This window comes from Diprion similis, chromosome 7 (genome assembly GCF_021155765.1).
Source record: "Diprion similis isolate iyDipSimi1 chromosome 7, iyDipSimi1.1, whole genome shotgun sequence".
In the NCBI taxonomy this organism is placed as follows: Eukaryota; Metazoa; Arthropoda; class Insecta; order Hymenoptera; family Diprionidae; genus Diprion; species Diprion similis.
This window is the reverse complement of record NC_060111.1, coordinates 7266520-7288385: the sequence shown is the minus strand read 5'-3', so window position 1 is coordinate 7288385 and position 21866 is coordinate 7266520. Positions and strand designations below refer to the sequence as shown.

Genomic DNA, 21866 nt, shown 5'->3' with positions numbered 1-21866 from the left:
TCTCAAGTCAATGAAACAGATTTTCGTTTTTTTTTTTCCAGTAGTCAATTCAATATTCTTATACGTTGAACATAATTAATATCGATGAATCTGTGGAAAAAAGGATTTTGAATAAAATGAGCCGCTGTTGCGTGTAATCGAACAAATCTGTTAAATTTTCAACGGAATTTGAAACGATTTAAAACGAAGCATCAATATCTTAGCTTTTGTTTGTAATCCCATTATATCTTCTACTTCTGTATTTTTACTGAGATATTTGCATCTTTTCAATATAATAACTTAATAAATACTTGATATATACTATCTCAAAATATATAGAAAAAAAATCAAAAAATAGAAAACTGACAATATTGAAATTTGTGAGACGTAAAAATCTATTTTACAGAGTTTCAAAATCTAGAGTGTCGAAAGTGAAGATGCAGGAAAGTCGAAGTATAGGAAGCCAAAGTACAGAAGCCTGAAATTCAACAGGAATAATATAGCAAGCTAGAATTAAGAACCGTCAGGATTCTGAAGTTTCGTATTTTGGTTTTCAATACTTCGAATTTCTACATTTTGAAGCAACGTGAAATAGATTTTTGCATCTTTGAAAATTCGATATTGTGGCAATTCCATTTTCTGATCCCTCCACATTCCCAACCTCGTGTAAATTGATAGAAAGTATCAATTTTCATGCGCCTGAAGTTCCGAACGTTCATTTGAACGAAAAAAGATACGAGAACGATAAGAAAGGCTTACGTACTAGGCATGTTTTTATGCAAAAAATTTTCCTCCACATGGTACTTGAAGTACGAAAAATTACAATTATAGTTGCTTCAATCAAGTTGCGATTGTTTAAGAATTTATCTCAACAGTGGAACAATGTTAATGTCTCAAATTTTCGTTTAAATGAACTGTCCAAACTGCAGGCACATCAAGTTTCGTCCAATCAATCCTCCTCAATTAAAAGTCCGTGAAATTTCTGTCCTGCACGTGACAACGAGGACAGTATCCAGGTCGATTTCTCCGATTTAATTTCTTTTGTAATATGTTATAGTAGACTGAAAACTGAGCGACACGTATTTTTTTTTTTCATCTGCCACTAAACACTTCAAAGGGTAGAGACAACTATCCATAAAGGACGGCATGTTAAGGAGCGATTTGGCAGTTTCACTCACAAGAACATGATACTTTTTAACGAATCCAACTAGAAAAGTATCCTCATAACGAGAAATGAAAAATTTAGTTTTCTCGATTAGAACAAAAAAAGAAGAAAAACCGTCAAATCGCCCCTTGACATGCCTTACTTTGGAGTGTGGTTTCACCCCCTTGAAGTGTTTAATGGCAGATAAAAAATAATACATGTCACTCAGTTTTAAGTCCGCTATAACATATTACAAAAGAAATAAAATCGAAGGGATCGACCTGGGACACCTTGCTTTTAAGTTTAAGTGGTTAAAACTTGTGGGTTTTGTAGAGCCAAACAAGGTCTGCCCGGCCTTCCTGCCTAAGGACAAAGCGGATGTAAAGGCCGCCCAAGTCAGCGGCCGCAGGATCGCCGCCGACATCCTCTCGCGGAACAAGTAAGGGGGGTTCGCGTTCAGGGAAAGGCATCGGGACGTCCGGAGCGGCCGCAGCTGGGGCGGCCGCGGCTGTAGGTTAGTTGCTACCCGAGTTTTGTTTCTGGTCCGAACCGACGTCACTTCCGCTTGAGCTCAGGGTCGTGTTGCTGCCATAAGGGTCCAGCGACGACTGCACCGACATACTGCGTCCCTGACGCCTCACTCTGTGTGGGGAGAGTTTCCCGGGGTCGACACTGGTTGGGTCTGCCTGCAACAACCCTTTAGTCAAGTGCCGTACCCTCTCGCTTCCGCGAGAGCGCGAGATCCTCGACGAGGTCGTCGAGGGGACGCGACCCGCTTCCAAGCAACGAACACCTTGCAGAGTCAAGACACGCACCTGATAGGCCAATGCGTTCATGATTATGTTGTCGGGCACGAGACCCAGCGGGTGAACCTCCCGCATCAGGACGTTTGCCGGTATTTTTTGGAACTGTATGTAGACCAGGAAGTTGCCGATCACGTCCTTCAGCGGCGTGTTCTGGTTGCTGTCGAAATACTTCTTGCTCCACATCAGGGCGGCCTGCGGCGGAGAATGGACTTTTTTAATTTAAACTCCACGCGAGGGTGAGCTGAACTGCTTACTTGAAACTTGGTGAACTCTTCGGCGACGAGTTCTTCCCTAGCAAGTATCAACCGGACCACGTGCTGAGGCAGAAGGGTGAACGAGCCCAGATTTAACACCTCGTTTCCATGCTTGTCGACGAACTCCAGGACCTTTTGAACAGCCAATGAAAAGTAACGTTAGCGCCGAGCCATTTTCCACTTGGAAGTCATTTTACCACCAGAGAAAGGGTTCAACCGACCTTCTGCACCAGCGATTTCGTGCACTTGTACTGAATGTACCGTTCCGCCGATGCCAAAAGAGCGCAGACTGTGTCGACCGTTATGCAGCACTGAACGAAACCGGCGCAAGCTCTCCTGAGTTCGTCAAGTCCGTAGTAATCGGCAGCATTCATCACGCCTGGTAGAAAATAAGGTGCTTATAAGGACGCGTTGTACATCTCGTAAACGCGGGGAAGCAAAACTCTATACCGCTCAAGCGATCAGAGTGAAACTTGGGAAACTAATGCCTTATTTTGGCAAAAAGTGAAGCGTCTTTTCAGTTTTTTAAAATTTTGAAAAAAAATTTACAGATTTGTTACCCCCCACAGAAATTGGCCAAATTTTCACAGTTGCACTGAACGGATCGAATTATCCGGTATGATGCCACTCGGCGGTGACGAAACATACATTTTGAGCCCAGTTCCATGAGATTTGATGGTGAAATGACGAAATGGCTGCTGATCTGGTTTTCGATTACGAAGTATACCAAAATCTCATTTTGGCGACATTTGTAACCGACCTTTCATGCATGACGGTAATTTTTTACCGACATTACACGCATACATTACCGGCATGCACGTAATATCGGTAACAAGTGTCGCCAAAATGAGATTTCGGTGTACTTCGTAAGCGAAAACCAGATTAGCTGCCATTTCGTCATTTCACCATCAAATCTCATGGGACTGGGCTCAAAATGTGTGTTTCATCACCGTCGAGTGGCATCATACCGGATAGGTCGATCCATTCAGTGCAACTGTGAAAATTTGGCCAATTTCTGTGGGTGATAACCAATTCGTAAAATTTTTTTCAAAATTTTGAAAAAGTAAAATGATGCTCCACTTTTTGCCAAAATAGGGCATTAATTGCCCAAGTTTCACTCTGATCGCTTGAGCGGTGTAGGAGTTTTGCATCCCCGCGTTTTCGAGGTGTACAACGGGTCTTTATAAGCACCGTAAGGGGGAGAAATGAGTCGTTACAAGCTTCGTGGTTAATCTCTTGATTTGGAAAAACTAACCTAGCAGAGTTCTCGGTTGAAGAGTCACGCAGCCGGTGTGGATATACTCGATGAGCTGGCGAAAGACGTCGGGTTCGAACTCCTCTATGATCAGAGTATGATGTTGGTTCGACTGTGGCTGTCATAAAAAAACACTGTCATTAGCGGGTTCGAGTGTCCTCCGATTCGAGGTTTGAAAGTCGGTATGGTTAGTGGTATAAATATACTGATGCAAGTGTGAGAACTATAAGTGTAATAGAATCAAAAGAGAGCGTCCATGCTGAGCGACTGCAGAAGAGAAGATATTGCTGGTGACATATTATGCGGAACAAGCAATAGTGGTACATTGTTGAGTATACCTGATCGTCAAACATTGAACGAACGTGTAGCAACTTATTGTTAGCTGTGCTTTACGCCTGGCAGACTCTTCTCAAATCTCACAACAATGAAGTAAATTGAAAAAAACAACCAAAGCTAAGGATAATCAATCGCGGTGCAAGCACACTATCCGTACAAGTAGGAGCACATTACAGCAGACATGAATCAAGTCGGGATACGAATTCGACACTGGATGTTGGTATTGTTGGTACAGAAAATGATTGCGTGATCAGTGCAATTGTCAAGATGGTAATTGCAGTGTGACGCTCCGAGATGCAGGCCAGCGTAAATTTTGCCTTTGCGAATCAGCTGCGATTATTAATTCCTTTGTTCGTTGACCGTTTGGTGCCGAATTAGCAAATTTTACACTGACTTTGCCAGGCAATGAAGAGACTCAAGACTGATGCTACCTAACGCGGTTATGCTCGACTGTATCATCTACCATATATAAAAACATCTCAGTATGTGTGTGAAAATATAAATGCATACTCTAGCTCCTACTAGAGGACTAATTAAGAGGAGTTTTATGATTAAATAGGTGATTGAAGTACCTCTTGAATGGGGGCCAGCTGCTGCGCGAAGCCTGATCGCTACACGACACATAACAAACACACACTTACTATTGCTATTTTAAATTCGAAACACCGAAATCCGTGTTGCGGCTAACAATTTATGCCAACTGCGGTTTCCACAACACCATCATCAACAACGGGTAGATTTGCATGTTATGAACTTTTAGTTTCATTTCACATTCAGAAAATCAACCCTCAACTCAACAGTTGTAACTTGTTCTTCCTTTTGCCTTGTGCTTTTCACTTTATATTTTTTTCCTCCCGGTGGGATAAAATTCAAATATTTTCAGATACCTCGTAGTTTAGTTTTTTATATATAACATCCACAATGCAGTGGCGATCAAGTATATCGATAATCAAGTGACTCAAGCGGGATGGAAAAAAATGCTACTCATCCGTTCTTCTATCTCATACGCAAATGCACAGGTGTTCATGTTAACTGTTTTTATACATATAAAATTTACTGCATAATAATATGCTATAGGAATATGTACAGGTACGTGATGTCACTCAAAGCGAAAAAATTTTTCATTCGAAGCCTTGCAGCGTTCTTGTATTGTTCGTCTAATCATTCGAAAAATATCACCATATCGATCTATCAATAAATTTCACAGCATCATCCGAGCTCCCGAGCTACCCTCGGCTTCGTACTTGGACCACAATATCGGACAATTCTTATAAAGCGGGCGTGTTACGATATTTTGTTATACCTGTTGAGTGGCGTTCTGGAGATTGAGCAGTGGCTCCGAGCTCCGTTTCAGGAACAGACGAATCTTGTTTTCCCGGGGTGGCGGATCCTTCTTGCGTTGCGGGCTGGGTGCCTGGTAAAGCATCTTGTGGAAGACCCTGCAACAGAGAATATCAATGGCGTTAGAATACGCCCAAAGTCCATTTCCGGGGCGGGTTCGGAGAGCTTTTTCACCTGCTACGAGCCGCCAAGACTGCCTTGACCGCGCAGACCGGCTCCCGGGTGTCGCCGACGAGGAAGGTCACGTCACAGAGCTCGGGCATGCTCGCCAGGAACTTCATGTCCTCAGCCAGTCCGCTCTTGTTCTCGAAGGTTGAATAGTCCGGCTCGTCCAGCAGCGAATCCATCGCGCCTATCATCCCAAGGCCACGGCCGAGGCCGAGGCCTGATCCCGACGCCTCGGGCATGGACCCAGAGCTCTCCTGGGACCGAAATTTTTACACCGAATAGAGGAGGGCCTTGGCGACTCGACACTGGATCTTCTTGCTAATTACCTGTTGCTGAAGTCCCGGTGCCCGCTCGCCCACCGGGCTGTTTCTCCCTCGAAAAAACACTTTACCTCACTTCACTAATTGCGGCCAATTCTCGTTCCGCATATTATACGCTTTATGGACCTCGGTGCCTTTGCATTCACTCCCCGTACTCTGAGGGATGGAGACCGCGGCACGAACCTGCGTGTGCAACAGTTTGTCATGTATGATATAGGTATAAGTTGAAGTTGGAATAACAGCGTCGGGAATTATGAACGACCGAATAAAGTTCTTCATGATCGCAGAAATACGCAGTGTTACATGCTTGTCAAGTTCCTCCTTCAGCGGGAAACTTGTTACAATCTAAGAGCTGTTCATGAGAAATTTTAATTCAACCAAAACCCCTGATCGTATTTCGGATTTTCAAATTTTTTTTGTCAAAAATTGTAACGATGCAGTATAACATAAGTCAGTACGATCGTCTTTCACGAATCCGAATCACATGCATCGTGACGTACTTGCGTCTTTATACAAAAATTGAAAACAGAAAGGAATTTATGCAGAGGAGAGGGGTCGTAGAGCTATATGTATATATTATACAACACGTCACGTTACCTGTCGTCTTCAAGTTTGCACGTCACTGATAACCGTAGGAAGTAGCATAATATTTTCACCAGGATAAAACGCGTCTAGCGAATGATTTTCGACGGAATAAATATCCTGGACCAAGGCTGGAAACTCGGATCTGTAAAATCTGTGCGCGAAACAACCTTGGCATGAACCTGCGTGTGACGAAATGAAGTTTGTTTATCGCGATGTGCGCTAGTACCGAGGAGTTATCTAGGCAGAGGGTCTACCTATGAATGAATACCGTATCTGAACTGCGGAACGGGGATTCTATCTGTGCACTCTTACCCTATAGACTCGCCTCTCCACACTCTGCGGCCAACCTTCATTACCGGCGCCTGCGCCGCGACGCCGTTGAGCCTGCGCCCATCCGCCCCAGGTTGTTTATTGAAGAACTTTTAATTCCAGATAAAAATTATCCCCTCGGGAACAGAGGTGAAGCGAGAGAGAGAGAGAGAGAGAGAGAGAAAAAAAAACTTGACATCCGGCGTTAGTACGGCGTGGAAATTTTTCATCGTATAGTTATTTAATCACGGTATAATCATCCCTCGTGTATATTGATTAAACCGCGGATCATGAGGACAAAGGTATGAAATAAACATTGGTTGAAAAAAACGATCATCGCTTTCGAATATTTATCTGACAAAGAATAAAAAAGGAACAAAAACGTCGCCAAAATTACCCCAAAATTTACAATCTCAGGACATTAAACGCGCGCGAGTAGATTAATTTCTGCAATGAATTCCAGCCGGACGATAATAATGAATAATAATTATCGACGAAACCGCCGGGCTCAGTTCCGCTACTCGGGGGTAAATTCGCCGAAGGTCATGTGAAATCGAGTTTGTTCGTGGGGTGAAACCCTGGCCGGTGGGGGTGGCGTAAGATACAACATCCTCGAGGCTGGTATAAGTATGCGTGCAGTCTACAAGGAAAGTGGAACTAAGTTCCAGAGGCCGTGACTGGCTGGGGGCGTTATTGAATGGGAAACGGAAGGGTGGGATGCCGGCACATACTTGCAGGTGTATGTATGGTCACAGGGTGACCCAGAATCCGGTGACATTGACGCGCCCTAAACTGGGTCACCCAGGGAGCGTGTTTGACGTCACAACCGTGCGGTTTCTCCCTCAGCGCGATGAGCCTTTGTCGATCAAGTTTCTCATTATATACGATAATTTTCGTCCCCGCTAACATTTTCCTTATCTCACTCTTCTGTCCAAAGTTTCGAATGCACGTTTGCCCACATATCGTTATACCTGGCTAGATACTCGTTTTATCAAGACTTGAAAGATTCTCATCGGACTTCGGCGGTCAGTTCCACAGCTTGATCTATACGTTTACAATTACATTATCAGATCATAAGACTCGTCTATTTTCATCGGTATAATAATCTCATTATCATTTGGATTCATTAAATTGAAATCAGTTTTTATTTCGTTTCATCTGGCACGCGCAAGCGCGTTTTATCACCCCCCCCCCCCCCCCCGCCCCTCCCCTCCAAACCCCCGTCAACCGAGATATTTCGCAATTGATATTTATTGATATATATTTGAGTACTTCTGAACTTAAATGCCGGCAATCTGATCCACAGAAATCATTCATATTTCTCCGCGAACTCTTTATCTCCCTCCATAGCTCGCGGTGTGCCTCCTCCTAGAAAGATCAATACTCTCGGCCTGCAACAAGTAGCTGCATATTTTCCTGCACGTATTATACATTATACACAGGTGCGTGTAGTAACACCTGTCCGCAAACGTTGCAGGCTGCTGGTGATTTTTTTACACCGTATCTGCCTCGCGTCGTTGTAGAATAACGAGTGAACCGATAAACGGCGATCAATGGAATTAGAGCGAAAAACATGGGACAGTAAAAATTATGAAGCAAGTGAGGAGGAATAAAGGAGTCATCATTCACGAATCGCTATATATATATATGTGCATGTGTGTATCGGATAATACATGAACTATATTTAGTAACAAATGTAGCTTTTTATCTCGTTAATTTGCTGTGACAAAGGAATTTTTCGTGGCTTGACGTTGAATCGATTTCCTCGAAACGATCGGCTGACGACCTCTTTTTGGTTGCCATTTTTCTCCGACTCCCTAATTTGTCAAATCTGATGTTTTCAACGACCGATAACGCGTCATTACGACGTAAAAAATTCATATCCGTTGATAGTATTGGGGGGTTAAGGGATCGGAGCCGCCTTCCTGAAGAGTAATTCGGACGGCGAAAGCGCCGGCGTGAGAATAACGAGCGGCGCAGCCGGCTAGAGCTCGTTTTCGTATATCTATATAACGGAGCTCTGACGAATCGGTAGAGGCTGCTGGTTCACTAGATACAATCTTTGATTAACCGTTGTACTCGCTGTGCTCGCGAACTTTAGTGTGGAATATCAAATGTCATTACTATATACGGACAAGATGACGACGAGGTGCGTCCGGAGGATTATTATTAGGTACTCCGAGGTGCAGATTGATTACTTGCGCCAAACACACCCCTCGGAGGATGGTCGTCCGGTAAGGTCCGATTCCTATTTTACCGACGGAGCTGAAATACGTTACTCGATGAAGAATAAAAGTCGAAGAGAATCGATTTTGGTTTATTATATTCGTTGGAACGTTCAACAACGCGAGGTCTGTTGAATAACGATGAATATTCCAACGAATTCCGGCTGCTGTGCGATCTGCAGGCGTGTACAATTAACTCGGAGAATTGAGGGTAAAGACGCGCCCTACTGTTATCAGAGTCATTGGAACTGTTTTGATATGCAGAAGTTATCATTCCCCGGCAGATGATAAGATGAAACGTCAATGGCGTCGGAGAGGGGGAAATTTTCTTTTCGGTTTAACCGTAGAAACATTGTAAAACTGCTGAAAATTGCAACCACGGGCTTATTTCAATCCTGCCAAGGCTGAGCGTCTGGCTGAGCCATTGATCTTTCTGAATTCAAAGTCCGGTAGGTAGAAAGCGTAGTCTAAAGTAGTGAGGTGGATAGCAAATCCAACAAACAACATGGCGGCCACGGATTATTCTGCTTTGGTTTGAGCTACTAATTTCATGTGACTGGAAGGGTTTTGCAGCATTGAAGATTCGACACGGAAGTTGAAAATGGGGTGAAAATATGGGGTAAAGAGGTTATATCGCGTAACCGATGGGATAATTAGTTAGGGTTATAGTAACATAAAACAACATCCATTTATTAAACACAAATGCTTGCATAATATTATCATCATTGAAATATTATGTAATATTTATATAATTTATGTACACGAAATAAGGCACGGTTGATATTACATTATAATTATAGCGCGATCCACGTCGCCTTTTCACGCGAAGAGGGCTGAAATTATTATTTTTTTTTTTTTATTTTTTTTTTTTATCATTTACTGATCTTATTTGTACGTTACGCGGTGTGGATAGCACACTTGATATACACCTTATGATGATGATAATGATGATGATGATGATGATGACGATGATGATGATGATGATATTGATGATACAACTATCACGTGTCAGCATATGTCACGCTGTTTTCGTAATATTATAATTACAATTATAATTATTCCTATATCATGATATTATTACTATTATTATTACGATATGTTACATCTTCACTAAAGAGTAGAAAATGTCGTAGTATAAATTTACTCGTTCGTTCCTTTTCGCGCACTTTCTACACCGTCCCACCAACTATGGTAATTGTCTATATATGTATATAATATTTAAACGACACAGGCCGATTTTCATCAATTATATAAGTATTAGGTCTACTCATAATTCATTGGTTATTATTCTCGTTAGTATTTTTATGTTAAAAACATATGACACGTATGTATGTATGTATGTATGTATTTATATGCACTGGTTGTATGAACCTAATACACTTTATCGCGACGAAGCATTCTACCCATAGTCATACAAACGTATGTGTAATAATCAGAGATCGGCAAAATCCAAAATTTTTTGTTCTTCAAGAAGTATTGAATAAAGTCAATAGAAATGTAAATTTGTTGAAAATGAACAATTTATTCAAATCATTGTTACTAATTATTTAAATACTTAGTAATTAAAACAATCAATTGTCAAAATAAACTGTCAATTATCTAAATATTGAATAATTCAAGAACTCCTAGAAGAGTTACCAACTATTTGAATATTCAACAGTCAATATTAAATATTTTTAATTGATTCGATATTCAGTAATTGATAGCCAATATATTATTAATTCGTGAAATATTTGATAATTCATAATAGAATGTTACTAATTAGAAATATGTTCAATAATCATCAGCCAGTATATTACTAATGTATACACACAACAATATACTAGAATTACTAACGTATTGGGTAATGATTATTGGATATATTTCTAATTAGGAACATTCTAACAATTAACAATTTAATAATATATTGGCTATCAAGTACTGAATACCGAATCATTTTAAAATATTTAGTATTGATTATTAAATATTAAAATAATCAGTATCTCTTCTATCTTTAATCGTTTAATATTTAAATAATTGATAGTACTATTGTTTTAATTTTCAAATATTTAAATAATCAGTAACAGTGATTTGAATAATGAATTTGTAAAAAAAAAAAAAAAAAAAAATATGTATATTTCAATTGATTTTATCTAATACTTCTTAATAAACAAAAAATAAATACTATGAATTCTGGATTTTCTTGATTTCTGGTAATAATTTAATTATCATGAAAATTCCTATTTAACTTGAATACACGATATTACCATAATATGTATCATTAAGTAATCACCGCTCGCACTTGTACGATAATACTTACATAAAACGCTTACATAATTATCATTATCGCTATTATCATACACCGCATATGCATATTCATGTAATGGAAAATTTTACATCATAACGTATTCGTTTATTGATTTATAAATCGATTCAAGTGTCCCGCGAGATCAATGCATCGCGTATGCACCAGACCGGATATGATCCGCGTGCTAAAACTTTTCTCGTCAATTTCACTTACCTATCGCTTACACGAAACGAGAATAATTCTCTATATAATATATGTCATTTCTCGTTGGTACTATGAATTATACTGGAAATTTTCAGTGGCACTTTTTATTTTAAAATTATTTATTCGACTCTTGTTTTTCCACAGATATTTTCTCTCTCTCTCTCTCTCTCTCTCTCTCTCTCTCAATTGCAAACGCTAAACTTGTATTGCACGCCACGACGACACGTGTGCATCGATATTAATTAAACTTTCAAGATCATCTTCTATCATTTTCTGCTCTTTTTTTTACCTCGTTGAACCGGAGCCGTTTCAACGTCAGCAGATTCAAAGCGACGGATCGATACTCGTTAATCACTTCGCGTTCTATTCATCAAATTATAATCGTATATCTCCGATATTTGACTATACCTATATATATATATATATATATATAGGTATATATATATAATACTATTATTAGAATTCTATCATAATTTATCTATGAATTAAATAGTAGAATTAATTATATGCGTACATGTACATATATCTTATAATTACAATGTACAAAAAACTTATAACCCTGGAATGTATATTTTATCACTTTTTTTTTCTTGTGATTTATTTAGGCTGTTTATTTGATTCACCCGAAGAAAAAGATCTATCGAATCTAGCGTAGATAAATTACGCGAAATTTCACTTCTCTTTCCACCATAATGTGGAATTTTCTTTCTTTTACACCACTTTACATTCTTTCGTTTGATATCGTAATTAATTTCTCATATTTCCAGTTATAAAATATAAGAAATATTATAATATTCATAAATTCTTGTCTTCTATTTCTGGAATGCAGAAAAAAAAATTTCTAAACTCAACAAGTAAAAAAAAAAAAAACCCAGTAACCGAAACTTGAACGGAAATTAAGAAAAAATAAAGAACTGAAATTCAATACAGAGCGATAAGCGATTATTTCAAAGCCCACATATAAGGATATACATTCTGATATGGTACATTGAATTTTTTTTCACACAACGACACGTTACAGCCATATTTGTCTCTTCGTATAATGCAGGTACCATTCCAGCGTTGCGATCGAGATTTTTAGCCTTATTATACAGAATGATTGGTAAAGATTTTCACGACGATATAACAGCAGCAGGTGTCGACGATCACTTCGTCGTGATATGAAATATACATATTATACATACACACCGCAGTGTCAACAGAGTCATTATATTTTTATTTATTTATATCAATTTTTATCTTTTATCTCATTTCATTGCTTCTGCACCTACGTCATCAAGGAACGGTAAAACTCTTTTTGAAAATACGATATAATACGAGTTGCTCACTCTGGCATGCGTCACAGATATGTATATGTATATATCCAAGGTATCCAAAATTCACGCCCGAGTCGATTAGAGTGTAAAGAATTTTTCGTCCTACTTTTTCACAGGCTGTTTTTAATTTTGTATCTTTAATTTTTCTCCCAAATAAGTACTCGAGAAAAAATCATTGAGACGACACAGACGTTGATACATATAGATTTGATATATAGATTCGCTGATATGCATATATATATATATATGTAACAAAAACAATCGATATTATAGACGGATGATTTAATTAAGGGGTCTACTAAATTGACGATCATAAAAAACGGTTTGTTCAACAATTTTTTAAATAAGTTTTGACTGTAAATATTAACAGAGACTTCATTAGGCTTAATGAATACACTCTCAAATTACATAAAAGAAATTTCTTTTATTGATTTTATCATTTTATATATACGAAAGTTGTAGTTAAAAATCAGTCTGAAAATAGGTAGGTCTGCGGTGTTGATGATTTCTCGGAGATGGTCAACCAAAAACCAAAAAATACGATGTTTGATATTTGCAAAATTAACAAAATAGCAGTTTTTTCGCAAAAAAAAAAATATATATATATATATAGTTAAAATCGAAATTTCAAGAAACGTATAATTAATTCCAAGGTCATTAACATGCTGGATCTAAAACCGTTCAATTTTTTGGTTTCAGGTTTACCATCTCCGAGAAATCATCAACACCGCGGATCTATTTTTATTCAGACTGATTTTCAACAACGATTTTTGTGTATAAAAAGTGATTAAGATCACTAAAAAAGTTTTGTTTATATAATTCAAAAGTCTATTCATTGAGCCTAACAAAGCGTATATCAATATTTACAGTTAAAACTTATTTGAAAAATTCTTTAAGAAAAAAAAAAAACATTTTTATTTTTTTTTATTTTTACTCGTCAGTTGGGAAGGCCCCTCAACGCGTGTATGTATCGAATAAATGCCTGTATACACATAGTATAAATATAGCAATAGTTGAGCTCGCAAAATGCAGTAACATTGGAAGACACAGACAGATTGGGTGTTCCGACACGCGGGAATTCGATTTTATACTTTATACACGTATCGTGAATTAGCCTGAAAATCATACCGTTCGAAGCTGCGTAAGGATCGATGTGAATATAGATATTGCATTTATTACGCAGGTACGCAATACACTGTTGCGAATGGTTGTTGAGCGAATTTTAAAATTACATTTCATATATAGCTGACGATGGACAAAGTTAATCATGCACAAACCGTATCCACAGCTTAGTAATCGATTCTGCGCAAGAGCTTCGTTTCGTATTAATTTCCCGAAAACTTTTCCCCAAATTGCGTATTATTACGATTATCATTATAATTATTGCTTTTGGAAGAGAAGAAAATAAAAAGAAAAGAAAAGAAAAAAAAAAAAACGCAATAAAAAATAAGGTGAAGAAATCGTCTTAATTTCCCCTGAGGTATTACCGTCGCTGTGTAATTAATTTTTTTTTCACCCCTCGCTTTTCTTTCCCTTCGAATAATTAATCAAAGCCTGATATTTCTCCATTCTTAGGTAATCACTCGCTCGCTTTTTGCTTCTCGTCTCTCTCTCTCGTCTCTCTCTCTCTCTCTCGCACACGGAGAAAGTGTGTAAATTTGCATGTTATATCGTAACGTAAATGAAAAATCATTTTCAAATCATTGAATCGAGAAATGTCGACAGTATGTTGCATATTATGTATCTAGTTAAAAGTGACGAGATCCAGACTTTCGATAGTACAACGGTACAACTACACATACGTGTGTAACGTATATTCACTTTGAAAGATTGAAAAATCTTCAATCAGCTTTACGCCTACTGATCATCAGCTTTGATATCTCTTGAAAATATTTAATACCGTATCAAATCCTATATTTACATACACACATAGAGATATATATATATATTCTAGAAATAGAAAGGGGTGAGTAAGGGAGGAAGGGAAAAAGAAAGTGAAAGATGAAGCTCGAGAGATCGGAAAATCGAAATCCCCGTCATCGACTCCGTCCTCATTCTTCAAATTGGAATTATTATTATCCGTTTCATCGGGGTTTTATCCACCCTTGCGAACGAATCCTCCCTGTAGAAGAGGCAGGCAGTGCAGTGCAGGGTACAGTGACTCGCGTAGCCGCCTACTATCACCCGAATCGCGTCCTAGCAACGGAATATCGCTGTCCACCGATCCAGAAGCCCTCGGAACGATGCCGAAGCTGTGGCTGAAGGCGACTGAGCTGGAATTCGGAGACAGGCCGGTATCACAGCTTCGAGGGGTCGTAGTTTTCGAAGGACCATCGCTGCCGCGGTGCCGACATCGAGCATTCCTCCATGAGGAGCCGCTGCTTGCTCTCGGTAATCGCGAGGCACTTGTCGCTGCTTCCGTGCCTGATCTGCTTCGTCTGAAATTTTTTACGAGAATTATTTGGAGAATTTTTCGGTATGAAACGCAATCGCGGATCTCATTGTTCTTGGTATTTTTTTTTTTTTTCCTCCTCGTTCAGAAATCGAAAGGGCAAAATAGTAAATTTTTAATATTTATTTTTTGTTCTTTAAACATTTTTTTTTTTTAAATAAAATCAACCGAAATATAGATTTTTTTGAAAATAAATTAATAATTCAAATCATTATTACTGATTATTTAAATATTTTAGAGTTAAAACAGTAGTATCATCAATTATCTGAGTATTGAATAATTAAAGATAGGAAAGTTAATAATTATTTGAATATTCAATAGTCAATATTGAATAGTTTTCATTGATTTGGTATTTAGTAATTGATAGCCCATATATTATTAATTTATACAATATTTGATAATTCGTGATAGAATGTTACTAATTAGAAATATGTAAAATTGTAGTATATTGTTGTGTGTGTACATTTAAGTAATGATTGGCTGATGATAATTGAACATATTTCTAATTAGTAACATTCTCCTATGAATTATCAAATATTTCCTTTATTATTCAGTATCCTTTATTAATTAGTAACTTTCCTATTTTCAATTATTCAATATCTAGATAATTGATAGTACTATTGTTTTAATTCCTGAATATTTAAATAATTAGTAACAATGATTTGAATAAATAATTTATTTAAAAAAAATGTATATTTCAATTGATTTTATTTAATACTTTTTATAAAACCAAAAACCAAATACTTGTAAATTTTTGATTTTGTCGATTTCTGCTCTCGTTTTCGTACCTGGGCGTCGTATATCCACTGCTGGTTTCCCTTGCTGCCGTGACACGGATAAAGAATCACGTCCGTCCCGCTGTAATCGAGACACGATTCGTCCCTGCGAATTTCTCCCGTTTTGCTCAGCATCCAGTACTAAGGATTGGAAAGATTTTTTTTCTAGCGTTAGAATGGTGCTAGATTTACGCTGTTGTGAACGGATCGTAGATCTAGTAATTATCTGTGAGCGAACGGGGTTTAAGTTTCGAATTTGAAACGCTTAGAAAGCGCCTAATTCCGGATTATTTGGTGGCGAAACTTGACGGAAAGAGATAAAACTTCGAAGAAACGACAAAGTTTCGAATGGTCGGAAACCCGGTGGCTCAAGGATCCGAAATGAAAGATTTCGAAAATTCAAATGACGATAGAGAAAATTTCCGAAAAGTAAAGTCCCGATAGAGTGTGAAATTTAGAAAAATAAAATATGTATACTCAGACGAACGTATGAAAATCGAAAATCGAAAACAAAAAAAGATCAAAGTGGTGAAAATTCGCCACGTCAAAAATTCACAGGACTGAAAATCTCGAATCATTCAGAATTTCGATGTGTCAGATTTTTCAATTTTCTCATTTTCTCATATTCACACTTTCTCAACTTTGAACGTCGAGGTTCGGACAATTTGAAACTTTCATGTTTCGTCAAAGTTTGATTTCTATACCTTAAGTTTCGCCACCAAAAAATTTCGGAGTTTGGCGCTCTCGGAACTTTTCAAAATTCGGAATTTCAATCCCGTCCCCTGTAAACGATCCGAGATGGAATTTCGATTGTTCTACAATTTTTATACCTCTTAGGTTTTTAAAAAACGTATATGGATCAATAAGGGTGGCGCAAAAAAGCGACTTTTTTTTTCAGTCTTGTGTAACAAAATGTTGGTTTTTGATGTTTCAAGAGCCCGCTCCAAAGGACAGTTAAAAAAAAAAAAATTCAAGAGGTCGCTCCACATTTTTTAAAACGTCAGAAATCGTAAAAAATCGATTTTTTTTCTAATTTTTTTTCTCGTTACGGTATAATTTTATAGACAAAAAAAAATAAGTTTCCGAAAGTTTCAGTTCAAAATTTGAATTTTGAAAGGTCGCTCATAATTTTTTTTCAATTTTTTGGTGCATTTCTTTAGATATTTTCGAGCGACCTTTTAATATTCATATTGAAATTTCATACAAATTTTTTCTTTAATTTAATAAGAAAGAATCGATAACAATACACCACGACATCAATTAAAAATCAAATAAAATACTGAAAATACAATTTTTTTAATTTAATTGTTTGACGATTTTTGACATTTTTTAAAATTTGGAGCGACCTCATGAAAATTTTTTTTGAGCTGTACTTTGGAGTGGGCTCTTAAAACATCAAAAACTAATATTTTGTCACACGAGATTCAAAAAAAAGAAATAGACGGTTTTTTTGCGCCACCCTAATGGATCAATTTTTCAACCTTAAACACATTGGTTTTCAAACTCAAATTTTAATCGTGTCTTTACGGCGAAAAAAATATGGTCCAAGGTATTTTTGATGTAGAAAAGTGTGATCCATCTTATTACCCACTTTAGGCTGGATCATATCATGAACTTTTTTTGTAAAAGAATTGTTTCGTTCATCCAATGTAGATAAGATAACGATATTTTTCTAAAAATGTGAATAAATTAAAAATGTTTCACGAATGAAACAAAGAAATTCTATGTTTTATGAAATCAATTCTGACTCTGGCAACGAATCCATTTCTGAAACCTTCCAGAAAAATGAGTAAATAAGAATCAAGGAACACCGTAGAAAAAAAACATCTGATCGTGAGAAAATCATCTTATTGGTTAAAATTCCTGAGTATTCAGCCTGAAACGGATACGATAGTTGGACAGATCAAACTTTCCGACATCAAAAATCCCTTGAATTATTTATTTTCATCAATAACAGGATAGGATAAAAATTCAAATACGAAAATCAATTTATTCAAAGTTGAAAACATTGATCATCGTGTTTTTCTCAAACCTTAAGACCCGGGTGTCTGAATCTCGCGATATTAATTCTTTCCAGTATATACGAGCTGAGATATAAAAATTATATATATAAAATTTTTTTTTAAAAACTCGAAATTCTGGCCCTGGTATTAATAAGAACAGATAATTAATGAACCTGTTAATTTATTATACACATTGCAAAGACGACTGTGATTTCAACGTTTAACCCTTTTAGTCAGGCAATTCAGTTGCCTCAAAATGCAAAGAAAAAAAAAAAAAAAAAAAAAAAAAAAAATTCAGGATTTCGCATGGAATGTGAAAAAAAAAATATATATATATATATATATAAATAAAAAGGGTTTAAGTAATAATTATTTGCCCAAATGTAAGGAGGAAAATTTGCGAAAGTAAAAATCGTTCGCATCGACGATTCGGCGAGTGTATAACACCCGCGGTCGTATAATTTACGAAATGATTATGGTTAACGGTCATTATCCAGGTGACACTTGTCCGTAAAACCGCAGGCGTCAAAGCCAAACGGTTAATGAGCAGCGGGGATCAATAATTGAGTGCAGTGGTCCTCGAAATTGCGTTGATCCTGACAATTGCAACCTGTACATACGTACGTTTGTATGTATATCTGTATATTCATATCCGTGTATGTCGATAATTGTGTGTACGTGTACTTCAAACGATCCACGTCCACGTCGACGTCGACGTCGACGTCGCGCCCCGGGGAAATGATCAGCACTCACTGTACGATTACCGCAACGCGTAATGTACTTGCACAGCGACGTTATTCCGTCGTTAAAACGGTCCGTAAAGTGCCGATTCGCGATTCACGATTCACGATTAAGATAAATCGGAAAAAATCGTATCACAAATTCAAAGTGAATTTGTATCGTATAAAAGTTTTTCCTGGTGAAATTTCCGAAGCGAAAGAAATATTGACGAAAAATTATTTGGCAAAAAAAAGAAAATATAGATTTGAAAATCGTCCGATTATATAAGATAAACTTTTTTTCATATCCCACGGCAAGAATATTATAATAGGTGTACTTTTTTTTATTTACCCTTCAAAGTACATATGAATATAGAAATAAGAGGATTGAAAAAATATAAGAAATCTGTATAATCAAATAATTAAACTGTACGTAATTATTAACGTTGAAATCACAGTCGCGTTTTTCGTTTTCTCACCTTATCTCTTTTCACGATGATGAAAAGAACAATCGTGCAATTATTATACATATATACAGTGTAGTATAAAATAATGCTAATTTACAAAAAGCAACATGCAGGCATTCCACACATGGCAACAAGCATGCTTTAGCGTTTGTACAAAATTCTGTAAAAATTTGTCTATTAGTCGCATGCGGATCGTGATTACTTTAAATCTGTGCGTAGGATGAAAATAATCAGGATTTGATAGCTTATTTTTTTCATTCACCTTCCTAATATTCAATTGAATTTAACAAAACCGAGTATTTATTGTCGTTTAATGAATTCAAAAATTTGGCTTAATCATTTGACCACGTATAGACGATAATTTCATGAGGCGAAATATTTCTGTCAATTGAAGAAAAATAATTACATCTTTCGAATAATGACGTGAAGAATAGTAGAAAAAAAAGCAGGGAAAAAAAATAAACAAACTGCAACGTGTATAATCAGACGAGTTTAATTCGACAGTGCATAGATATATGACGTTTCTACAGGAAGCTTCACGTTTGACGTAAAATCGATATAAAGGACGGGGCGCGTTGGATCAGTGTGAAGAATTAATTCATATCATTGAATATTGCATTGCATTGCTCATTGTCGGAAGGCAGAAGGCAGGGAAAGTACGATCAACGATATTGTATAAAGAGAAAGAGATTTCAAGCGAAGCGACGTTTGAATACTGCTGCGGCTGAATTATCTATATGTATATACATAAGGGTGGCGCAAAAAAACCGACTATTTTTTTTTTCGAGTCTCGTGTGACAAAATGTTAGTTTTTGATGTTTTAAGAGCCCACTCCAAAGGACAGCTCAAAAAAAAATTTTTTAAGAGGTCGCTCCACATTTTTTAAAATGTCAAAAATCGTCAAAAAATTATATTAAAAAAATTGTATTTTCAGTATTTTGTTTGATTTTTAATTCATCTCGTGGTGTATTGTTATCGATTCTTTCTTACTAAATTAAAGAAAAAAAATGTATGACATTTTAACATGAATATTAAAAGGTCGCTCGAAAATATCTGAAGAAATGCACCAAAAAATTGAAAAAAAATTATGAGCGACCTTTCAAAATTCAAATTTTGAACTGAAACTTTCGGAAACTTATTTTGTTTTTTGTCTATAAAATTATACCGTGTCGAGGAAAAAAATTTAAAAAAAAAATCGATTTTTGACGATTTCTGACTTATTAAAAAATGTGGAGTGACCTCTTAAAAATTTTTTTTTCAACTGTCCTTTGGAGTGGGCTCTTGAAACATCAAAAACTAACATTTTGTCACGCGAGACTCAAAAAAAAAAAAAAAATAGTCGGTTTTTTGAGCCACCCTAATATACATACATGTATATGAAATTTAAATTGAAAATGTAAATCAAGTATCACGTGTATTATTATAGTTGCGCCTAATATGCATGAGAAGTTGGATCTGCGTGTCCGATGGGCAATTAAAGTAATTAATAATTACTGTCAACCCTCAGCTGGGTTTTATAATTATACAAATAGGCGGCATTTTGAGAGAGAAATTTTCCCCACCGGGAGGGAAAGAAAATTGATTCTGTAGTCACAGGGGCGAAATTCTGCATCCGCAAACGGTACTACATAATTGACTTTCCTTACTCAATCATCGTTTCGATTTCCTTATTACAAGAAATTACAAATTTGCACGCAATTTATTCCCTAATTATAATTACATATAAGAATGAAATTGAAATAAGTGTACACTTAGAAAATCGGAAATAACACCACCGTGTCAATTACAACATACATACCTATATATATATAGGGGAGGGTGAGGCAAAGTGGGCACCTTAAAATTTTTTATATCTCAAAAAATTTGGGGGCCCACTTAAAGTTTTTTAAAAAATAAGGGACAAAATAAACTACTGAAACTTTTTATCAAACATGAATTATTCGGAAATCATTTATTCGAGTAATTGCACAGCTCCTGACTTGAAATTTATTATTACTTTATCTCGAGAAGGCTAGATAATAATTCAACATAATTGTTCACGTGAAAAACTAAACATTTTATTCTTATTTTAGGCATTATTTTCTTAAGGGTCCCACTTTGCCCCACCCTCCCCATATATACATATATATATATTTATATATATACACGTACACAATCATACACCTAAAAACTGCAGTTGTTAAATATCTTTTCAAACCTGTAACCAATTTTACACGTTTACAAATATATATACTTGAAATCGATGAGTACCTGCACCAGTAGAATTTCAGAAGATATTTGATGGGTTGTTATAATAGAACCATTCGCCCCGATCGATATTATTCTATAAATAATGATTATTTCCAGTGTTTGAGCATTATGAAAGAATAATACATGAATGTGAGTATGTATATAAATTAGTTTGATATTCAAAGACTAGCGCCTGATACCAATTACTCTGCTTTTTGTTTTGTTTTGATAAAGTATGCATTACCGAGAAAAATTTCGTATTGTGTTTGCCAAAAAAAATCTTTAATTATTATCAATTTTCAATAAATCGGACTAAACTTTCTTTGCAGCTATCGCGATAACTTGATGATCTAGTTAATTTTGACCAAACGCAAAAAGGGCCCAACAGCCCCATTCTATACCCAATTCCAAACAAAAATTCTGTATGTAATAAATTTTCATTTCATACAACATTTCTTTATTGTTCAGAATAATGTATAGAATGGAGCTGCCAAGCCTTTTTTGTGTTTAAATTACGTGAACTTTGATATCTGAAGATATATGTATACGACGAGGTCACCCCCTTAAGTTGCAAACTAAATGAACAGATTTATTATTGGGATATGAAAAGAGTGAAATTAGAGTCCAAAAAGTATCTCTAGACCACATTTTCTGGTAATATGAATAATATTTCAATAATCATCGAAACGAT

At 36.6% G+C, this 21866-nt stretch overlaps 2 protein-coding genes across 5 annotated transcripts in view; both read right to left on the bottom strand.

The window, feature by feature from the left end:
* Positions 1-1345: 1345 nt before the first annotated feature.
* LOC124408087 (serine-enriched protein) lies at positions 1346-6522 on the bottom strand. 3 transcript variants are annotated; one of them, XM_046884761.1, is made up of 10 exons: positions 6501-6522; positions 5610-5786; positions 5290-5537; positions 5078-5213; positions 4347-4385; positions 3439-3556; positions 2405-2562; positions 2184-2315; positions 1939-2121; positions 1346-1809 (listed from the first exon to the last, which is right to left on the bottom strand). In XM_046884761.1, exons 3-10 carry the CDS (start codon positions 5520-5522, stop codon positions 1639-1641), a joined length of 1170 nt encoding a protein of 389 aa, XP_046740717.1. In that variant the 5' UTR covers positions 5523-5537; positions 5610-5786; positions 6501-6522; the 3' UTR covers positions 1346-1638. The 3 variants fall into 3 exon arrangements, with proteins under 3 accessions (XP_046740717.1, XP_046740718.1, XP_046740719.1); XM_046884763.1 differs by lacking the exon at positions 6501-6522 and having other exon boundaries at positions 1643-1805; positions 5610-5834; XM_046884762.1 differs by lacking the exons at positions 4347-4385; positions 6501-6522 and having other exon boundaries at positions 5610-5834.
* An 8074-nt stretch (positions 6523-14596) lies between these two features.
* The window catches only part of LOC124408086 (putative polypeptide N-acetylgalactosaminyltransferase 9), a 61866-nt gene continuing 54596 nt past the window's right edge, over positions 14597-21866 (bottom strand). For both annotated transcript variants that reach the window (XM_046884759.1, XM_046884760.1), the window contains exons 9-10: positions 15770-15898; positions 14597-14967 (exon numbers count right to left, since the gene is read on the bottom strand). In XM_046884759.1, coding sequence (XP_046740715.1) covers positions 14827-14967; positions 15770-15898 — 270 coding nt within the window. In that variant the 3' untranslated portion in view covers positions 14597-14826. The remainder of the gene's footprint in view (positions 14968-15769; positions 15899-21866) is intronic.